Source organism: Suillus subalutaceus (assembly GCF_016647625.1).
Source record: "Suillus subalutaceus strain FC151 chromosome Unknown DFJ58scaffold_35, whole genome shotgun sequence".
Lineage (NCBI taxonomy): Eukaryota > Fungi > Basidiomycota > Agaricomycetes > Boletales > Suillaceae > Suillus > Suillus subalutaceus.
The window spans coordinates 109,954-126,854 of NW_024540284.1; the positions used below are offsets into that span (position 1 = coordinate 109,954).

The window sequence follows — 16,901 nt, forward strand, 5'->3', positions numbered from 1 at the left end:
TGCATATAATCAGTTAGGCTCCATGAAGCACTGGGACACAGCAAGAGAAATAAGCGACGAACGTCGATGATTTTGTTAGTCATAATCTTCCCTCTCCCTAAAGCCCAAAACATAGCGTCCATGCTGCCATAACAGTTGAGAAAGCAGTGGGCTTGGACGTAGGGATCCTGGGACACATCGTAAACGTGTTTGGGAGTAAGTGTTGAAGTGGTAGGGTCGTCAAGCCTTGGTGAGGTTGGCTCCATTTGCGATGTTGTGGTTGGGCATCAAGAGTCTAAGGTAAGCAGAACTCCAGAGAGGTAGTAGACAAGGGTGCACTTGAAAAAAAATACAACTGGCGGAATTGCAGGAAGGCAGAGGTCCAAGAGAGAAGTATTGTACAATAGGGGTCTAAGCAGCCTGCCAGGATTGTATGTACAGTGTCTGCAATATGGAAAGCACAGTAATATCTATGGTAGAGTTCAGTCCAGTGAGGGATGGGTTAAAAGAGTCATCTCTGAGAACGAAGAAATATGTCAGTGTCTACATAATCAACAAGGAAATGATCTCCGGGAACAGCAAAGTCCGGAACAATTAATACACCACGAATGATAGAGTGAAGCGTGATGAATTCTGACGAAGCCAGGGGTCGCACACGAAGGTGAGTCAGTCGCAAATGTCGATCGATAATACGTTGTGGACCCATTCGCGCATCCATAGTTTGAACTAAAGCAAGATCTAAAACCTTGCTGCCAACTGTGTGCTTGAACATAAACAAGATGCGAACAAAAATATTATTGTCATTGCCGTCCTTGTCGTTGGTGCAAATCAGGGCGCAGTTGTGTCGCTCATGGCCATGAAAGCTCGGGTTACACCACAAATAGTCTGTAGCGAGCTTCCAATCCACGACAGACTCATAATTGACCTTGAGGAACCAATGCTCCTGGACCTGCGATTGTTTAAGAAGAGGAAGTTATCAGTGAAACGAATGTTACTGACTGTATCTTGTGCTGAAAGTCTTAGCCACATTTTTCCGTCAGGAAGTGGTATGTTGTGGGCAGGTAGAACATTGTTGAGGAACAATGAAAGTTTCTTGCAGAACTGCGCAAAGGCAGGGTTGGAGGTGTTTTCTTCATTGAGTTGCAAAAGGGTTAGTGAGCGTTGTGGAGCGCCAAGGTAAATATGTCCACCAAAAGGCTGATCATCTAGGTCTTCTTCCTCAAGTTCTTGCTCTGAGAGCATGACCTTACGTTGCTCTTCGTCAAGGTAGCCGATGCGGCTCCGGATGAGCCCCGAGAAAATGTCATATGATCTAGTCGAAATATCTAGTAATACGCAAAGGATGAACAATGAGTCAGAAAGCATGATCTAATAAAGTAGTACCTGATTTGCGATATCCTTCCCGTTTGTTTGCAATTTGTATGCACATTTAATCGGTCCATGTTGCTTCTCATTCGGTCTGGTGCTGAAGTTTTGAGCTGCTCCTTTCTCCCTAATGTCAGTAAATACATGCTTTGAGGCATGAGCCTTGGGGAAATTCCAATTTTTTGTTGCATCATCGCCAAGGGCCTCAATGTATTCCTGTGTGATAGTAGTGTTGAGTCATGGTGATGGGCACAAACGATTTGGACACGACTTACATCTAACAGTTCCTGAAACATGAGGATCTCCGCCTCTCCAGCTGCAAGAGTACTTTCAGTATGAACATCAAGAGATACATACATATCAATGTGAAGATAGCTCACTATTCACTTTAAAAGTGCATAGCCAGCTTCATCTTCCGCCCATGTGAGCACGTTCTGTGCCGCATACACGATTTGCTATCAAAACCATGAGAAATGAGTAGTTTTAAATATAGCACATGAGAACGTACCTTAGATATATCCTGGAACTTGTTGCTGTCAGTAAAATAGATGTTGGTAACACAGTCAAAATGATTGAGGTTTCGCCATCGCAGAAACACATCAAACCTTAAAATTAATGACATATGAGACACTGATAATAGAGTAACGACTGGGAAGGGACTTACTGTTCATCAACCATCTTCTCGGCAACACGTCCCAGTGCCTTGAGGTGTTTCTTGCACTCATCGAATAAGTGATCACCAAACTTTCCCTTATGGTAAACATGTAGCAGATCTTGCGAGAGCGCATCGTGCGGGTCCAACAGCCTAACCTTCCAAAATGCATTCTGATGGTTGTGAGATCATGTAAGTGAGAAAGACACATCAATCATGCACCTTGATAGGCCTCAAGCTCTGTTTTTTTCAGTTCTGCCTCGCCCACAACATGGTCTCTGGACCACAATGCGACCCGATTTTGTGCATCTTCAACGGTGCGCTTCGGGTAAGTTGTTGAATGGTTGGTGAGCGCTTCTCTTGGGACCAGGCAAACGGGGCAAAGACAGCCAGATTTGAGGCCCGTATTAGCGCCATCACACACCTAATATTATAATAATATAAATAATTTGTATTAGAAATGACGTGTCAATGATAAAAAACATGGACACTCACTGCTCTTCATAATCGGCTGATAGGATTAGAATCAAGGGAAATAGCAAGCGTTGAGTTCCGTCGTAGCACTCATGTGCGAAGCCAGTTGCAGATAAGAGTATGATAGTTACGAGTAGGATTGAAAATGATTCGTGCCATACAACACGCTTCAGATTTGTATAGGAAAGTTTGCTGTCTTCGTCTGAGTCCTCGGGAACCTGTAACAAGGGGCAAAGACCATCAATTCTTCCAGTCAAGTGTGAGTCATATGACAATGGGAGGACTTACAATTGGTAACCACCCTACCATGCGCCCTCCTCCGGTACCATCAACATTTCTGATATCAACTGGTAGATTCCCGCAACGGGTGATTACCGGGTATGCTTTGACAGTACCAGCCGACGAGAGATGAGTTTTGTCGGCATATAGTATGAACGCAAACGGCGCTCCATTCTCAGGTAATGATGACTAAATGAATTGAAATTTATTAGTTAGTCACGTAGTATATAAAAAAAATGGGCAGACTTGGAGATTCCACCAGCAGTCTCCCGTTCATGGCTCGTGGAAGAAGTGCTCAAAGCGAGTCCCATCGTGCTTATAAAGCCACTGAGCATCCCAGACAAAGTGCGGAGCCAACAATGGATTGGCTAATAGGTCCATTGTCCAGTCCCACAAAGGCCGCGAATAAAATTCATACTCGATCACCTCCTTCTTGTACTCAACAGGTATAATGTGTTTTTGGAACTGTATAATTAAACACGGTCATGTGCACTTGTTGCAAAGGTAAAATAAAGTCACACTGCTCTTACTGGTGTCAACTGGGTAGACGACCTAGCCCACGCGGTCATAACATCTACGTGTGTTTTGAACGAAAACTTTGTGTGTCCATCTGCAACTCGCCAGATGAACTTCAACAGCTCATTAGTCTAGTCCTTATTCAGCGCGGCTTTGTGAGTGAGCTCAGCGAACTCGAAGTCCGCACAACAAGTAAAAGGGTGCCAAGGTGTATCATCAACAATGGGTGAACGTGTTGCCGATCCGCCCCCGTAAGCAGAAAACGTCTCGACAGTTTCAGGGCGACCACTGTGGGGATGGAATTCTGTCTTAAATGTGTCGGAACAGGCTGATGTCGTTGCTGTAGTGGCGTAAACTGGAATGAGACCTGGAGGAGGTGCTGCCCCTGCAGAGGCGCTAGCCATGCTTGTATCAGAGTTGGAACCTAATGAATGATATTAGTTATGTGACTCGGGTCAAAATACAAACACATATGTTGTCATGCCTCAGCCTCAATGCTCTGCGTGTCATCGAGACCCCCTTCCAGCCCTGCAGCAGGATAATCGTGGCCACTGACATCATGATCATACACGTCTGAGTCAAGTACAGTAGTAGGAACAGATTCCGTTGCAGCTGCGCCTCCTGATGAGTCCACAAGCACAGGGGCTTGAGCGGATGCGCCAGTTGGGTGATATTTCTTGTTGCGATGATGTTCTGATGCGAAAAATTTCGATGATTATTAGTGATTGATTCAGAGGAGATCAAAATGTAAAATGACAATGAACTGTGTTCTCCTTCGTTCAGTATTGAGTGTACTGCAGCCCATGCAAATTCTCTGTCCTCTTTCCTCTTTTCCTTCCGTCAAAGGCAGCTTTTCTCGTGCAACTTGATGCCTCTGGTCGTGTAAGCCTCATTACAATATTGACATTGGACCTTGATGGTAGATGCAGAAGTTTGCGTGTATTTATGCCCTGGACCTGTGGCATTGTTTCTGAGTGCAGGCATATGAGTATTGTATAATATAAACAGAATGAAGTGTTGGAGTGGATTCAGATATGCAACATCAAAAATCATTCAAGGTATAATTGGAATGAGATTGCAATCAGTTGCTGACATAACTGAACGCTTGGAAGGCGCAAATGTACCCTTGCAAGTTACCAAAATAATGTTGCCTTCCTTGGAATGATCTAAGAATATACCATGGTTCCTTGGAAGGATCGTGCATTGTGGATGCAATACGGCTAAATGATGTCTCAATTTGGAATCATTGCAAGGTACCTAAGGAATTTTCCGACATGCTCATGAGACTTTGGTTCCCAGTTTCTAAACACGGTATCAATGGCTGGGAGCCTAATTCGCAGAGTAAGATAAGTACATTGAGTCGATTTTCCTCCTCACGACTCTGAACATTTCGTTTGCATTGAGGTGTTCGTGATTCATCACCAGTTGTCCAGATCACTATTAGACCTCAAACATACCAATGCAAACTTTTGTTTCCTCGTTGCTATGTTATCATTCCTATCCTGGCACCATGTCGGTTATCGCGTCCAAGGTTGGATGAATTCGAGATTTTGCGAGCACACCATGCTGACTATGAGTGTGGTCAGGGTGTTCCTATGTGGTGGCCCTTGAGCGCAATACTTGTGTGATGGGAGTTTGGCATCATACAACACCCTGTTGTCATAACCCCAATGAGTTTTGTTCCAGTGATGCTACTTTCCGTACCGATGGTTATCTATCATCTATTGCCCATAAGCACATGCCACTTCACAGTTAAAATCCATGCTCACAATCTATCCAAGTAGTCTCGCACGTCTCAGGCTGTTGTTCTGGCATTGGTGAGTTGGGTGGTTTATTGGTAGCACACAAGGAAACCAACCAAACTTACCAGCACTAGCGATGCACATACCACATCATTTTGACGCTGACACACAGTCCACCATCTCTACTTAGTAGTTCTGCCAGTATGTCCTTCTTCGGCGGTTCCCTTTCTCTGTCTTTGCATGCTCAAGCACCACTCTCATAGCATTAAGCAGTTGATACGACTCTGCCTTCTCATGCTGAAACATTATTAGGTGCTTGTGTCATTCTGATACTGGGGTGTTGAGCTGTGATGCCTGTGTAAACACATGGGAAACACAACCCAAGTCGCCAGTGTTAACAAAGCCTGAAGCAGACGCCCTCTCAAGTATCACCAATTGGATCCACATACCCGGAGAAACTTTGCCATCAAACAGACTGAGCTGTTCGTCCGGTGTGTAAATCTCTTGTTCTGTCTCACTGCACACCTCAACTAGTCTCCATGCAGAATGAATAAGCAGCTACATGTATTCCTCTCCAACAGACTGGAAGGACTGTCCGGGATCACTGACCTAACTAACATATCCACATGCTTTGACAAAGAAATTGGGCAATACAGGATTGCCTAGGACAACGTCATGGCAAACAGTCGAAGCCGGTTCAGTCCCACTCATGCAAGCTGAAACCCCAGTTGATGGCATTCGTGACGCAGAGTGTTCTACTAGCACCAGTGCTATTGTCAAAATACTTTCTACCTTAATCAACATGGTGTTACATGCCAGTCATACGTCAGGCTTCACGGCGGCAGCGTCCTTGGAGAATGGGTCTCGAGTGACACTCATTGCACAAGAATTCTCGTATCACTCCTGGCCTGTTGAATTCTGAGTAGTAAGAACACGTCATTGATTGCAGTGTCAGGAAGACATTCAGAGCATGATCATGGCAAAAATGGTTGATGCTGACAGGTTGTGTGGGTCGGTGGGGCGCCAGCATCAGCAAAAAGCCTAGATCATCGTAGCCCCGGTGACAGCTATATAGAGCTATATAGCCACCATAGCGCCATGTAGCCTCAAGCTCTGCTACATACTACTACAGTAGTCACAAAGCCAAACAGTGTGCTACAGGTAGCTACAGGAGCTACCATGTCCGCTACAGGTGGCTACAGGTGGCTTCATAGCGCAGTAGCATTCTGCAATTTAATTAGTGGCCACTGATGCGCAAAACATCTCGCCATCGATGGACTCGTTCAAATAAAAATAATTTGCGGCCTCATATGCATTACCACTTCTCAACCTCGGCTCAACTGACAGACCCATCTTCGGTATAAGATGACAAGGCCTAACAATTTCATTGACATGAATAACCACAGCATTGCGGCAACAATGGCGGGTCGAATGTGACACTTGTCGCATTCCAGAAGAAGGGTCTGGTGCCCTGAAAGGTGTGAACCACTTGATGTATGCAAGGGCTCTGGTGTATGTGCCAAACTGACGAGGGAGGGAGAATATAGCACACACTTGAGCCACTCTCAGACCTGCAACAGTTACTATCAAACATCGCCCTTCAGATAACTCCCAAAAACTTACCATCCAGAGTCCGCAAACATGCAGGATGAGGTCTGTCAGATATCAACCCCATTTCAAACCGAGCTGGACAACCAGGCTTATGGCCTGATGACAATATCTCAGGTGTTGCTCTAAGCGCCTCCACATTGGTATGTCACTAACTCGGAGGTCAGGTGGCGTCACAATGACCACTTGCCGGTAAATGTCAAATGGTCCTGCACCCCTGGTACGACAGTACAGCCAGGGAGATTCTTGTGTATGAAAGACTGGAGAGCTGTGAAAAAATCGGTAGCACCATGTGATGTTACAATGTCTTGAACCGATTGATGTGGATGCGCTGGAGCCTTTGCAAGGACATGCGTCAATTGCGATCGTTCGGCATATGTGGAGTCGTACGTGTTTGAAACATGCTTGGTCCGGCCTGCAGCTGAGAGAGGCACATGTTCCAGCCAATCCAGATATGTACCCTGCAAGAAGACGGCTTCCTGGTGTTGAAGCCACAAGACCATTTGTTCCTCATAATCACGTTTATTGCTGGCACGGTAAACGTCCTTTGCAAAGTCTATATGCAAGCGCTCAGGAAGTTCTGTGTTGAAACCATCAGCTGCACCAAACAATGTGATTGACTGGACGTAATGAGAGAGTTGGTGCAGTTTGGGGATGTTGAAATGTTCATGAATAGACAGTTCCTTGAGGACCTCCTTGTTAGCGTGAAATACTGATAGTGCTGTTTGTAGGGCTTCGAGCGAATCCACCGTGTGAATTCGCAGTTGCGCATAATACACGAAGTCCAGAATCAAACGAGTAACTACCAAGACCCGACTACCCGGCATATGATATCAGCCACATATACCATGTTCGAGACTCGAAATACACACACCTAGGCACTGCTCCAGTGAGTAAGCCTACAAAGACTCGCTGCATTTCTTTATGTTCACTTCCGGTCCATTGCTTCACAGTCGATATTCTTTTCTTGAAGTGCCGGAGCCCTGGGTAATTTGGCATTGCCTTGAAACGTGCGTCCATCTCTTCCTCCCCGATTATTTGCTGACACCACCTCACAAGGTGGTCCTTGAACACACTTTTATGAACTTGGTGCAAAAGATCTGGAGTGAACACTAGGAAGATGTCGGCATGAGGCATTTTGGCCCAGAAAGGCTTGTAAATGCTATGTAGTCCCATTTCCTCGAATTCAGGCGGATGCTGACTGATCTTACGCCTTTGCAAGACATCCATCGTGGTCTCAGTATCACGCATAACTGAGTCCAGCACATCCCCTCGCTCCTCTGCTGCCACAAGACACTTCAGACATTGATTTTCCTTACAACAGGCCACCAAACACTGTTCAGGGAAATCGGCCACATATGCGGCCGGAATCGGGTATACACGACATATCCATGAGTCAGCACACACCATCTCGACGCCATCATTGCCGGTGGCAATCAGAGGATGGAGTAGGAGGGCCATGCAGTGATGGAAGAGACGGTATCCAGCCAGGGACCGTTCTTCATGAGTGAAGCAGTCCAGCTTGACCGCAGGTATGTATCCGATCAGTACAGTCACATGTGAAGAAGCCTGATGCCTTTTTGCTTTTGCGACATTGCCAATAGACATATACACAGGCCACGCAGACTTATCGCCTCGGAACTGTGACAACATCATTTTGTCTGAAGACAAAATAATCGGAGCTATAGTCGCTCCTTCAGGCAATGCTTTCTACATGCGAGGTGAGTCAATTCCTTCAATGCTTCTCTAGATTAATCTTACCTGTTTCTTGCCCCACCAGTCTGCTGTCCACATCTCGTCAATAACTCTATGTTGGCCTGCACGGTCAGAATATGCTTTGGGCAGGTGAGTAGGCCATATCCGCCTTGAAAGCAGGGTTTCCAATGAGCTCCTTCACATATTCAACAGGATCTCGACTCCACAGCTCAACCTCTTCTTCCAAAAACGCTCCATCCTCATCCTCATGATTACCACAGACAGTAACCTTTTTACAGCTCCACCCCGGACCATGTTGAAGTTCGTCTATTCTTTGCAAGAATGAACAATTGTTGTGAAACGATGGCTTCATGCAGTGTTGTGTCTGTCAACAGCATCAATACGGTGAGTTCCATTCTTGTTCAAGGCTCTTGACGTACTATGGGTAGTTTTAGAAATTTGTCGGTCCGTGTTTGTCCCAGATTTTTGACAATCCACTGCGCTAAACCCCACTCTTCCCTGGTGAGTCTTCTACTCAGTACATATCTGGCCAGCATGTCCAAGGACTTATGCATCCTCAAAGGGAGACCATGGATCTTCGCCACCTTGCTGTTGTTCCCTTCTACGTCTTTCAAATCTGGTCTCCCCTTTGCCAAATCCCCAGCCTGCATTTGGCTGGGGTTCAATATAGCGGCCAATGTTGAGTGATGTACCATCCTCATCATCAAGTTCTTCGACTGAAATGCAACGAATTTTGGTGAGTGTAGGGTTGGTGTCCATTTCAGGACCTGAGTGTGCACAAACATGGTGTGGGGCTATGTCTTCATGGCCAAAGTCTACATCAGGTGTGTGCAAATCCTCCGCCTCTATATCTTCAATCATTGATGTCCACTCCCTTTGGCATTCAGGCCGTCCTACAATGTGTCTTTTGAGACCCTCGTGCATAGACGTGACCTTGCCGCAAAACATACAATTAGGCATGGCAGGTTAGTTGTTGCCAACAGTGACTGGTTTCACATCCTAATACGCTGGTTTTCAGGCACTAGAACCACCAACATGGATGCAGTTCATAATGGGGCTCCATCTTTCATTTCACTTGGTTGGTTACTCGCCTCCTGTGGAATGCGTGTATCCAGGAATGTGTGAGTCCAGAGGCAAATGATGATATTGTATTTGGTTGGGATTACCCTGAGGCAAGCTGGAATGCTATCAGGTTCGTCCATTTTTGCTGCTGAAGGTCTTCGTCGCTAACCTTCTGGTTACTCACCTCCTGTGGAATGCGTGAGGTGAATGATGATATTGTATTTGGTTGGGATTACCCATCCATTTTTGCTGCTGAAGGTCTTCGTCGCTAACTTCACGTCCTCGCCCTTGGAGAACAACGCAACCTTCATCTTTTGTTTCTCTTTTGTTTCTAGGGTGGATATGTTGCTGGTTCGGCAGCCTATCCTCCCTCTTACCAGCGGTGCGCCACATTTCATTTCACTGGTATCTGGTTACTATCATATTTGGCCTGGTCCTTTTCTTCCTCTCGTCTCATATCTTTCTCCCTTGGAAAATGCTGAGTTCATGCATCACATCACATGGCTTTACTTCTGATTTTGCCCATTAGGTTTCTATTTTATTTTGCCCATTTCTGTTCAACCCCATATGCCCATGGCCTGGAGTCCATTTTTCATTTTAAAAAGGCGAGTTCATGCATCACGTAGCTTTCTTTCTATTGATTTCACCCATGGCCTGGAGCCTGCAGTCCATCTTTCATTTTAAAAAGGTGAGTTCATGCTTCACCTAGCTTTTCTTTGGCTCATCTTCTCTACTCTGCAGAGTTCAAACATCGCATGGCTTTGCTTTTACTCCTCTTCTCGATTCTGTTGCTTACTCCTCTTCTCGATTCTTTCATGCACACCTTGCCTTTTCGTTTTATCTATTTCATGCCCGACTGATGACTCACTTCAATTTAATACCCATACGCGCCATCATTCATACCCAACTGATACTACTAACAGACTAAACAAGTGTGGTTATACCATGAGACACGAGCAGGATTTCCAAAAGTTGGACTTTGCGTTGTAGAGACTCGATCCTGGGTAGCCTCACAATGGCACATATTGCAACATAGGTCGAGTCTACAGTATCATGCATGTAACACGACACTTGCGCGATAAACGCGACGTTCGCGCAACGCGCGCGACTTAGGTGACACTTCCGCAACATAGGCGACACTTGCGCGACTTGCGCGCGCTTTAGGCGAATTTTCCCACGCCTAAGCGCTATAGGGCGCCTGACTTCCCACTGTGTTTTCCCATGTCCAACCAAGTTCCCAGGTATGCATTTCTCCATTTATCATTTATTTCAACATCGTACCATGTTTATTTTCACTTGGTACACATTTTTCATTACACATTTTTTTACTTAACACAACACACATTACCACAGACCATCATCATAGACAGTCACCATCTCCGAGTTTTTATTATGTTTTGAATAAATCATCGCAAGCCCTAGTAGCAGCTAGCTCTAGTGGCCATATCCGCATCAGTTGTCTTATCAGCATCTCAGTCCACGTCTTAACATCTCACTATCGCTCGCATACCGCTTTCACCCAGTTCCGCTTTTCGACGCGCGACTTTCCCGCGCTTCGCGCGCCTATAGCGCCTTTGTTCCCGCGCTTTCGCCTTATCACGTGCTTTGCGCATTCCCCCTAGAGTTGACCAGTGGATATTTGCTTTCTCCGCTTCCCCTAAGGGACGAACATATCGCACTCATATTTTCCTCCCTTCAACAATTATATCAGCTGCACCCTCAGCTGAGTTGAAGATCCTTCAGCGTGCTTCTTCACACTTCTTCTTCTCTGCATTCCAGCGACCAATTATTAACTCCCTTACATATGCTTGGTGAGTTAGTGGACCTTGCATGCATTCTGATATTTGCGCTTTGCAAGCCTTGTCACAACGTCTGAGCTCAGCATCCCAACGTTCCACCACCAGGGTTCACAGGTAAGTCTGTGAGGTGGGGATGGGTCCTGGGGTCTGACGATGTGGGTTCAAGGGATAATGAAGATCAGGAGGATATGGTCCCTGCTTGGTGCATTTGAGGCCTTCCTTAGCCTGTCCTGGTGCAACGATGACATGGAATGGGCGACTTGGAGGTGGAACAGGCCTGCTGGATGGTCAGTGTCCATCAAGGCATCTCTTGGAGGAACGTACCGTTGCCTGAGTTCAAGTCCATTTTCCTCCATTTCGCTAAACTGCGGGAAGGGGTATCTATGAGACTGGTTAGTGTGTGGTGAGTCTCAGACTACTCAGTCACTGACTGTTTGTTCATTTGGGGATTGTAGGGTTAATGGTAATGTAATTCAGTTGCACTTTATAGTGTTGCACTGCAAATGAAAACACTAACTTGAATCAACAGAACAGTTCTTTGTTGATCAGACCTTTGTTGATCAGACCTTTGTTGATCAGACTCCACGGCACCATATTTAAAGGCATGTCATCAATTTTTTTGCACTGCAGACTACCCTGAACCTGATAGATGGCAGTGAAAATGTACTCTAAAAGGTCGTCCTCTAAAAAGTCGCCCCCAAACGCCATATCAAAGGCCCAGGACGACTTATGTGCCCAGATGGTATCAACCGCTGGTTGCACCATGAGTGGTTGTCACCGCTGGCCCACCAAAAAAGAGACTTATCGACGTATGTAATCCTCAGGTGTTGCTCGTCATGTTTTTTTACTGACTTCTACCTAACAGTTTCAAAATCTCAGCGAGGTGATGAGCCCCATAAAGCTATGCAAGCAAAGATTGGCAAACATAATTTAAAGGCACTGTGCACTACATACAGGACAAATCTAGAGGTATTTGATAACAAGCCCACTGAGCTGCTAAGCGATGTTGACAGCGATGAAGATAACATGGTCAGCATCATATTCTTCCTGGTGCTCCATTGCTCACTACGACGTATCAGTTCACCGATTGGTGTGTACCTGCCAAGCCATACGGGCCACAGGTACTCGCTTTCAGTTCAAGCAAAACACTTCCTCCGGTATTCACTCGAAAGACAAAAGGTAAGCAAGTTTGGCTGGTTGTGTCTTGTACTAACTGTACTAACTATGTTTCATCATATTCTCCCATATTGGCTCAAAAGACGAAAGGTAAGCCATCTGCGCTGGTCATGGCTTATACTGACAGACTTTCATCAGATTCTGTCCCTGTGCTGGCTGCTGGTGATGCCAGCAGTGAAGACAGTAGTGACAGTGGTGACAAGACCTATGACCATAACGACAAATGACCCAACGGGAAATTATTTCTCAGTGATGACGACTCCATCGACAATGAAGAGGTCAAAGACTCTTCACAACACATTGACAGGGTCAAGGACCAGCTGGAGATCTCCGATGAAGACATCAAGGCGAAGATGAAAGGTTTCAATGGAAGACGTCACCGATTGAAGGCGGGAGATTTTGATCATGTCACCAAAGATGTGCTCACCACCGCCACATCTGTTTACCGCTGTCTTGTCGTCACTTGGGCACCTTTTCCCAATACGCTCTTGGTCGAAACCAAGCTAGCGAAACGTGCTTGGCATGAGGCATCTGATATCACTGGACTTACCATCCAACTCACGCCTTCATTGGTGAAAATGGTAAGCACTCTGTTAGGTTCTCATCCTGACCTTGTTTGATGTTTTGTGACGGCGTAGATGACGAGGCGCACGTCCCATGTGCACGGAGAGCTCAAAACAAAGATGCATGGTCTCACAGCATTGTTTTTTGGCTTCCGGTCCAGCCATTCAATGGCGGCTATTAAGGCAAACCATGACTTGGCTAAGTCATTGAAGGAAGGGAATTCATTTGTTTTTAAGGTATGTCATCTTGACCATCATTAGGCAATGTCTGACTGTGCGAGTGAAAGGATTGGGAGTTGAAATCCGGCATATACAAAATGGAATTGATCCAGAAAGCAATTAATGATATGTGGTTTGCAAATCGCTGTGACGAAGGTATACTCTATGCTAAATACTTTGATCCTTTACCTGTGAAATTGATGGCGCTGGTACTCATGGTGGTGAGTACTTTGGAGATGTCTGATGGTTGGCGGCAGCTAACGTCTGACAGATGGAATGTTGTGTTGACGAGTGGACCACTGGAGTCAGGGAAGACGTTAAATTCTCCTCGGTGTCTTATGGTCCGGTCTACCTTGCACATCTCAACTCCTTGCAGCAGTTCGAGGAGCGCACTGCTCCCTACAAATTACTGGATAGAATTCTTGATAATCTGCTTGACATGGCTCGGTGCATATCCTACTTGCATTGATCATTAGCCTGACCTAACATTGACAATAAGGTTACATGCTGGTGGTATAAACCCATTCAAGACAGCAGAATCTGTCGACGCCTTTGCCAATGATATATTTGATGAGGCGATCCGAGAGTATGAAGTCAAAATGCAAGCGGCGCGGGATGGGCGTCCTGAAGGGGTAGAGGCTGGTGATGCTGCTGGTGATGCTTGATGCTTCAGGAGGCCACTGGTTATTACGAGTGTCGGAGGTACGGTTGTATTTTTGCCACCCTGAATACATTCAATTTCCCTGCTCCTACTACGTTGGATCCTGTGGTACTATGATAAGCTACTGTAGATATATGTAGCGCGCATAGTGGCCTGTAGCTCTGTAGCCGTGTGCTACAAGATGCTACTGTAGTACTATGTAGCATGCGTAGTGGCCTGTAGCTCTGTGACTGTTTGCTACAAGAAGCTACTGGAGTTACCTGTAGTACTATGTAGCACACGTAGTGGCCTGTAGCTCTGTAGCCGATTGCTATTGGACACTGGCAAACTCGTGGCTGGTCCATTGGAGAGCTTTTCTGGCATGGGCACAGTTCAATTCTCCCCAGACTCGAAGAAGCTCGCAGCCAAGTCATCTGTGGGGAGGTTGCTTGAGGTCTGGAATGTCCAATCATGGACATTGGATCATTTGGATGTGAGGAGAGGGGAATGGAGGACAGGACACATCACATATGCGCCAATATTTTGGACAAACAACAACAAAAACATCTTGGCCGCATTCAGCTTCACTGATGCCAACATCATAACTATCTACCAGTTTGACACATCAACACTGTAGACTGTCGGAACTCCCTTCAGAGGGCACACCCACACTGTTACTTGTCTAGCACTTTCATTTGATGAAGCTCTTCTCGCTAGTGCTTCCTTTGACAACACCATCAAGCTGTGGGATTGCGAGTTCCACCAACTTCTCACCTCCTTCGACATTCAGAAGATCAGTACCCTTGTCCTCTCACCCAATTCGAGCCGACTAGCTTACATGACATATGCCAATGATGATCACGAGATCTACATCTGCGATACTTCACTGGATGTCCTTACTCAGGCCAGTGTATGCCTTCCCCGCTTGTCCATATGCTAGTATTCTCTTACAGACCATTGCATGCAACAAGTCAGCTCGCAGGGATCTACCACCTCCCTCTACCAGTTTCAGCCATTAGAGCACAGAGTCCGGATCCTCGACCGACAGCCTACACACAGGAACATTTCGCATACAGCCTACTGACACGCAGTCCTCTACAGTAGGTTCATGGTCATCCCAGTTATGCCCAAACCATCGAGAGCTTCTTCCCTCCTCTTCCCATTCGCATACAGTCTTCTCTGCTCGTAATGATGAGCCCCACGATCTCCCTCCTGAAGCAATCCTCCAAAACCTCACAGGATACATCACTAAGGATGAAGACTATCCTACTGCTCATGGTGGGATTGGGGAGATCTGGAAATGTACCTATCACATAGATCGGAGATCAATCAAAGTTTGTCTGCAGTGTTGTTTTCTCATCAGTCTAAAATTGACAATTGGGCAGGTCACAGTGAAAGCATTGCAGGCGTACACGACTGATCAACTTGGTGCAGCGAAGGCGAAAAAGATCAAGGTGAGTGGCATGACAAAAGACTGAATCTATCACTTACATCACAGGGTGTCACTTCGTAGAGAATAAAGCATGAACTCAGGATATGTGCCAACCTCAACCATCCAGATATTCTGCATGTTTTTGGTTATACAAATGGCTTCGGCCCATTTATAGCAATAGTCAGTCCTTGGGCGGAGAATGGTAACTTGACAGTCTATATGGAGCGCAAGGGTGTGGCTCTTACTCTCATTAGACGATTCCAGCTGGCAAGTCATCTCTTCATGTATTTTGGATAGACCATAAAACTGATGGAAAACTTAGCTGAGAGACATCATAGCTGGTCTGCAATATCGTATGTGATAGACTAAGTTACTGTTGCCGGACCAAGCCATAACTACTCCTCATAGTTCACGCCAACAGTGTCATTCATGGTGACTTCACTGGGGTGAGTTCAATCTTCTCGATGGCTTCAATTTCATTGAGATGTGAGCTCCAGCCTAACGTGCGTTAATTTGCAGGTAAATTTCACCTAATTGACTGTAATTTACTCTACAGACTCCCATGTCTCCCACTCGTCATCCATTGGTGTCGTCGATGAAGCTGCAGTGTCAGACGTCAGCTTGGATGGAGGTCCGTGACTCGCGGAAGCGGTTGGCTTAAGCTGCACAGGCTGGTCTGAGAGAATATCGAGAAGGAATCCTGATGATAACTTACAAGGGCTGCATGCTGTAACAGCATGCAGCCCTTGTAAGTTAGGAACACCGATTTTCGCCTTGATCTCTATGAGTCGCTTAAAACACGCATGGCCAGCAATGGCACCATCTCACTCACCTTGGTGAGTTTGTCTGTTTAGACCATATTCCTTCCACAGAGCTGACATTTGACCACAGAGAACAGTCAATTGAATAGACGCCCATGATAATATATAAACACACACAGTCCATCCAGATCAGACATATACACGGAACGCCCCTCGAATTTTTCTTCAATACCAAGCCCTCGTGCTCCATCCCCAAACTCTGTCCTTGCGGCGTTTGACTAGTTTTCGCCTTCATCGGGTTGCAGGACGTGGACAAGTTTATATTTTGGAAGCAACGCTTTTAATATCCACGAGGTTGATTGGTGCGTTGGGTTTTCGTAGGGAGAAACGGATGCAGATGCTGACTCAGTGATGTAGGCGTCTGCAAGTGGCACTCGACTATGCTAATTGGCGTATTCACCTGAGCTTCGACAACGACGCACTCGACCCGGTTTTTGCGCCTAACGCGGGAGCACTAGTAAGCATTTTTGATTCTTGACTGTTAGTGCTGGTTTTGGTAGGATGGAGTCAGTCATATGGTTTGCACGCTTTTGATGTGCGCACCGAAAGTGCCTTTTGATGGAGACGTGTCTTGAAAGTCACAATTATTTTCCATGTATCCTCAGTCAGATACCTGACGCTGCAGGCACTCGCTACATGCGTGAAAGAAGCACATTGGCTTGTGCAGATCCTTTATACGTCGTTTGTCCTGTTTCATTGGGACTTGGAGCTACAAACACTTTGATCCGTTGTAGGAATGGCCATGTTTACAACAGGCGATATCTTCCGACATGAATGTATTCCGAGTCAAATCAAATGTGAAGTCAATGACCAGCACTCACCAAAATTCTGGGTATGGGCACGTCTTTTATGGATTTC

At 46.1% G+C, this 16,901-nt stretch overlaps 5 protein-coding genes across 5 annotated transcripts; 3 read left to right on the plus strand and 2 right to left on the minus strand.

Moving 5' to 3' along the window:
* Positions 1–490: 490 nt before the first annotated feature.
* Positions 491–3,669, minus strand: DFJ58DRAFT_715722 (uncharacterized protein; the record flags this gene model as incomplete). Its single annotated transcript, XM_041384154.1, has 13 exons — positions 491–928; positions 979–1,176; positions 1,363–1,560; positions 1,620–1,723; positions 1,849–1,949; positions 2,009–2,169; positions 2,219–2,236; positions 2,265–2,355; positions 2,492–2,688; positions 2,759–2,938; positions 3,092–3,214; positions 3,328–3,396; positions 3,487–3,669. The coding sequence occupies 13 exons, from the start codon at positions 3,667–3,669 to the stop codon at positions 491–493; spliced, it is 2,061 nt and encodes a 686-aa protein (XP_041245372.1).
* A 3,119-nt stretch (positions 3,670–6,788) lies between these two features.
* Positions 6,789–9,090, minus strand: DFJ58DRAFT_875622 (uncharacterized protein; the record flags this gene model as incomplete). Its single annotated transcript, XM_041394422.1, has 7 exons — positions 6,789–7,030; positions 7,076–7,431; positions 7,490–8,325; positions 8,377–8,450; positions 8,533–8,677; positions 8,751–8,829; positions 8,900–9,090. The coding sequence occupies 7 exons, from the start codon at positions 9,088–9,090 to the stop codon at positions 6,789–6,791; spliced, it is 1,923 nt and encodes a 640-aa protein (XP_041245373.1).
* A 4,001-nt stretch (positions 9,091–13,091) lies between these two features.
* DFJ58DRAFT_780680 (uncharacterized protein) lies at positions 13,092–13,893 on the plus strand. The gene is made up of 4 exons (XM_041389752.1): positions 13,092–13,168; positions 13,219–13,371; positions 13,422–13,597; positions 13,650–13,893. The coding sequence occupies exons 1-4, from the start codon at positions 13,100–13,102 to the stop codon at positions 13,813–13,815; spliced, it is 564 nt and encodes a 187-aa protein (XP_041245374.1). The 5' UTR covers positions 13,092–13,099; the 3' UTR covers positions 13,816–13,893.
* A 279-nt stretch (positions 13,894–14,172) lies between these two features.
* Positions 14,173–15,519, plus strand: DFJ58DRAFT_726361 (uncharacterized protein; the record flags this gene model as incomplete). Its single annotated transcript, XM_041385356.1, has 5 exons — positions 14,173–14,283; positions 14,428–14,700; positions 14,882–15,124; positions 15,176–15,244; positions 15,304–15,519. The coding sequence occupies 5 exons, from the start codon at positions 14,173–14,175 to the stop codon at positions 15,517–15,519; spliced, it is 912 nt and encodes a 303-aa protein (XP_041245375.1).
* Positions 15,520–15,686: 167 nt separating this feature from the next.
* Positions 15,687–16,767, plus strand: DFJ58DRAFT_840200 (uncharacterized protein; the record flags this gene model as incomplete). Its single annotated transcript, XM_041392589.1, has 7 exons — positions 15,687–15,708; positions 15,779–15,853; positions 15,959–15,970; positions 16,034–16,058; positions 16,289–16,345; positions 16,401–16,500; positions 16,669–16,767. 7 exons carry the CDS (start codon positions 15,687–15,689, stop codon positions 16,765–16,767), a joined length of 390 nt encoding a protein of 129 aa, XP_041245376.1.
* Between the last annotated feature and the right edge of the window lie 134 nt (positions 16,768–16,901).

Coding starts and splice junctions, on each gene's coding strand:
- DFJ58DRAFT_780680 (XM_041389752.1), top strand. CDS start 13,100: ATGGCGGCTATTAAGGCAAACCATGACTTGGCTAAGTCATTGAAGGAA. Junction 13,169..13,218: donor GGAATTCATTTGTTTTTAAG/GTATGTCATCTT, acceptor TGCGAGTGAAAG/GATTGGGAGTTGAAATCCGG. Junction 13,598..13,649: donor AATCTGCTTGACATGGCTCG/GTGCATATCCTA, acceptor ATTGACAATAAG/GTTACATGCTGGTGGTATAA.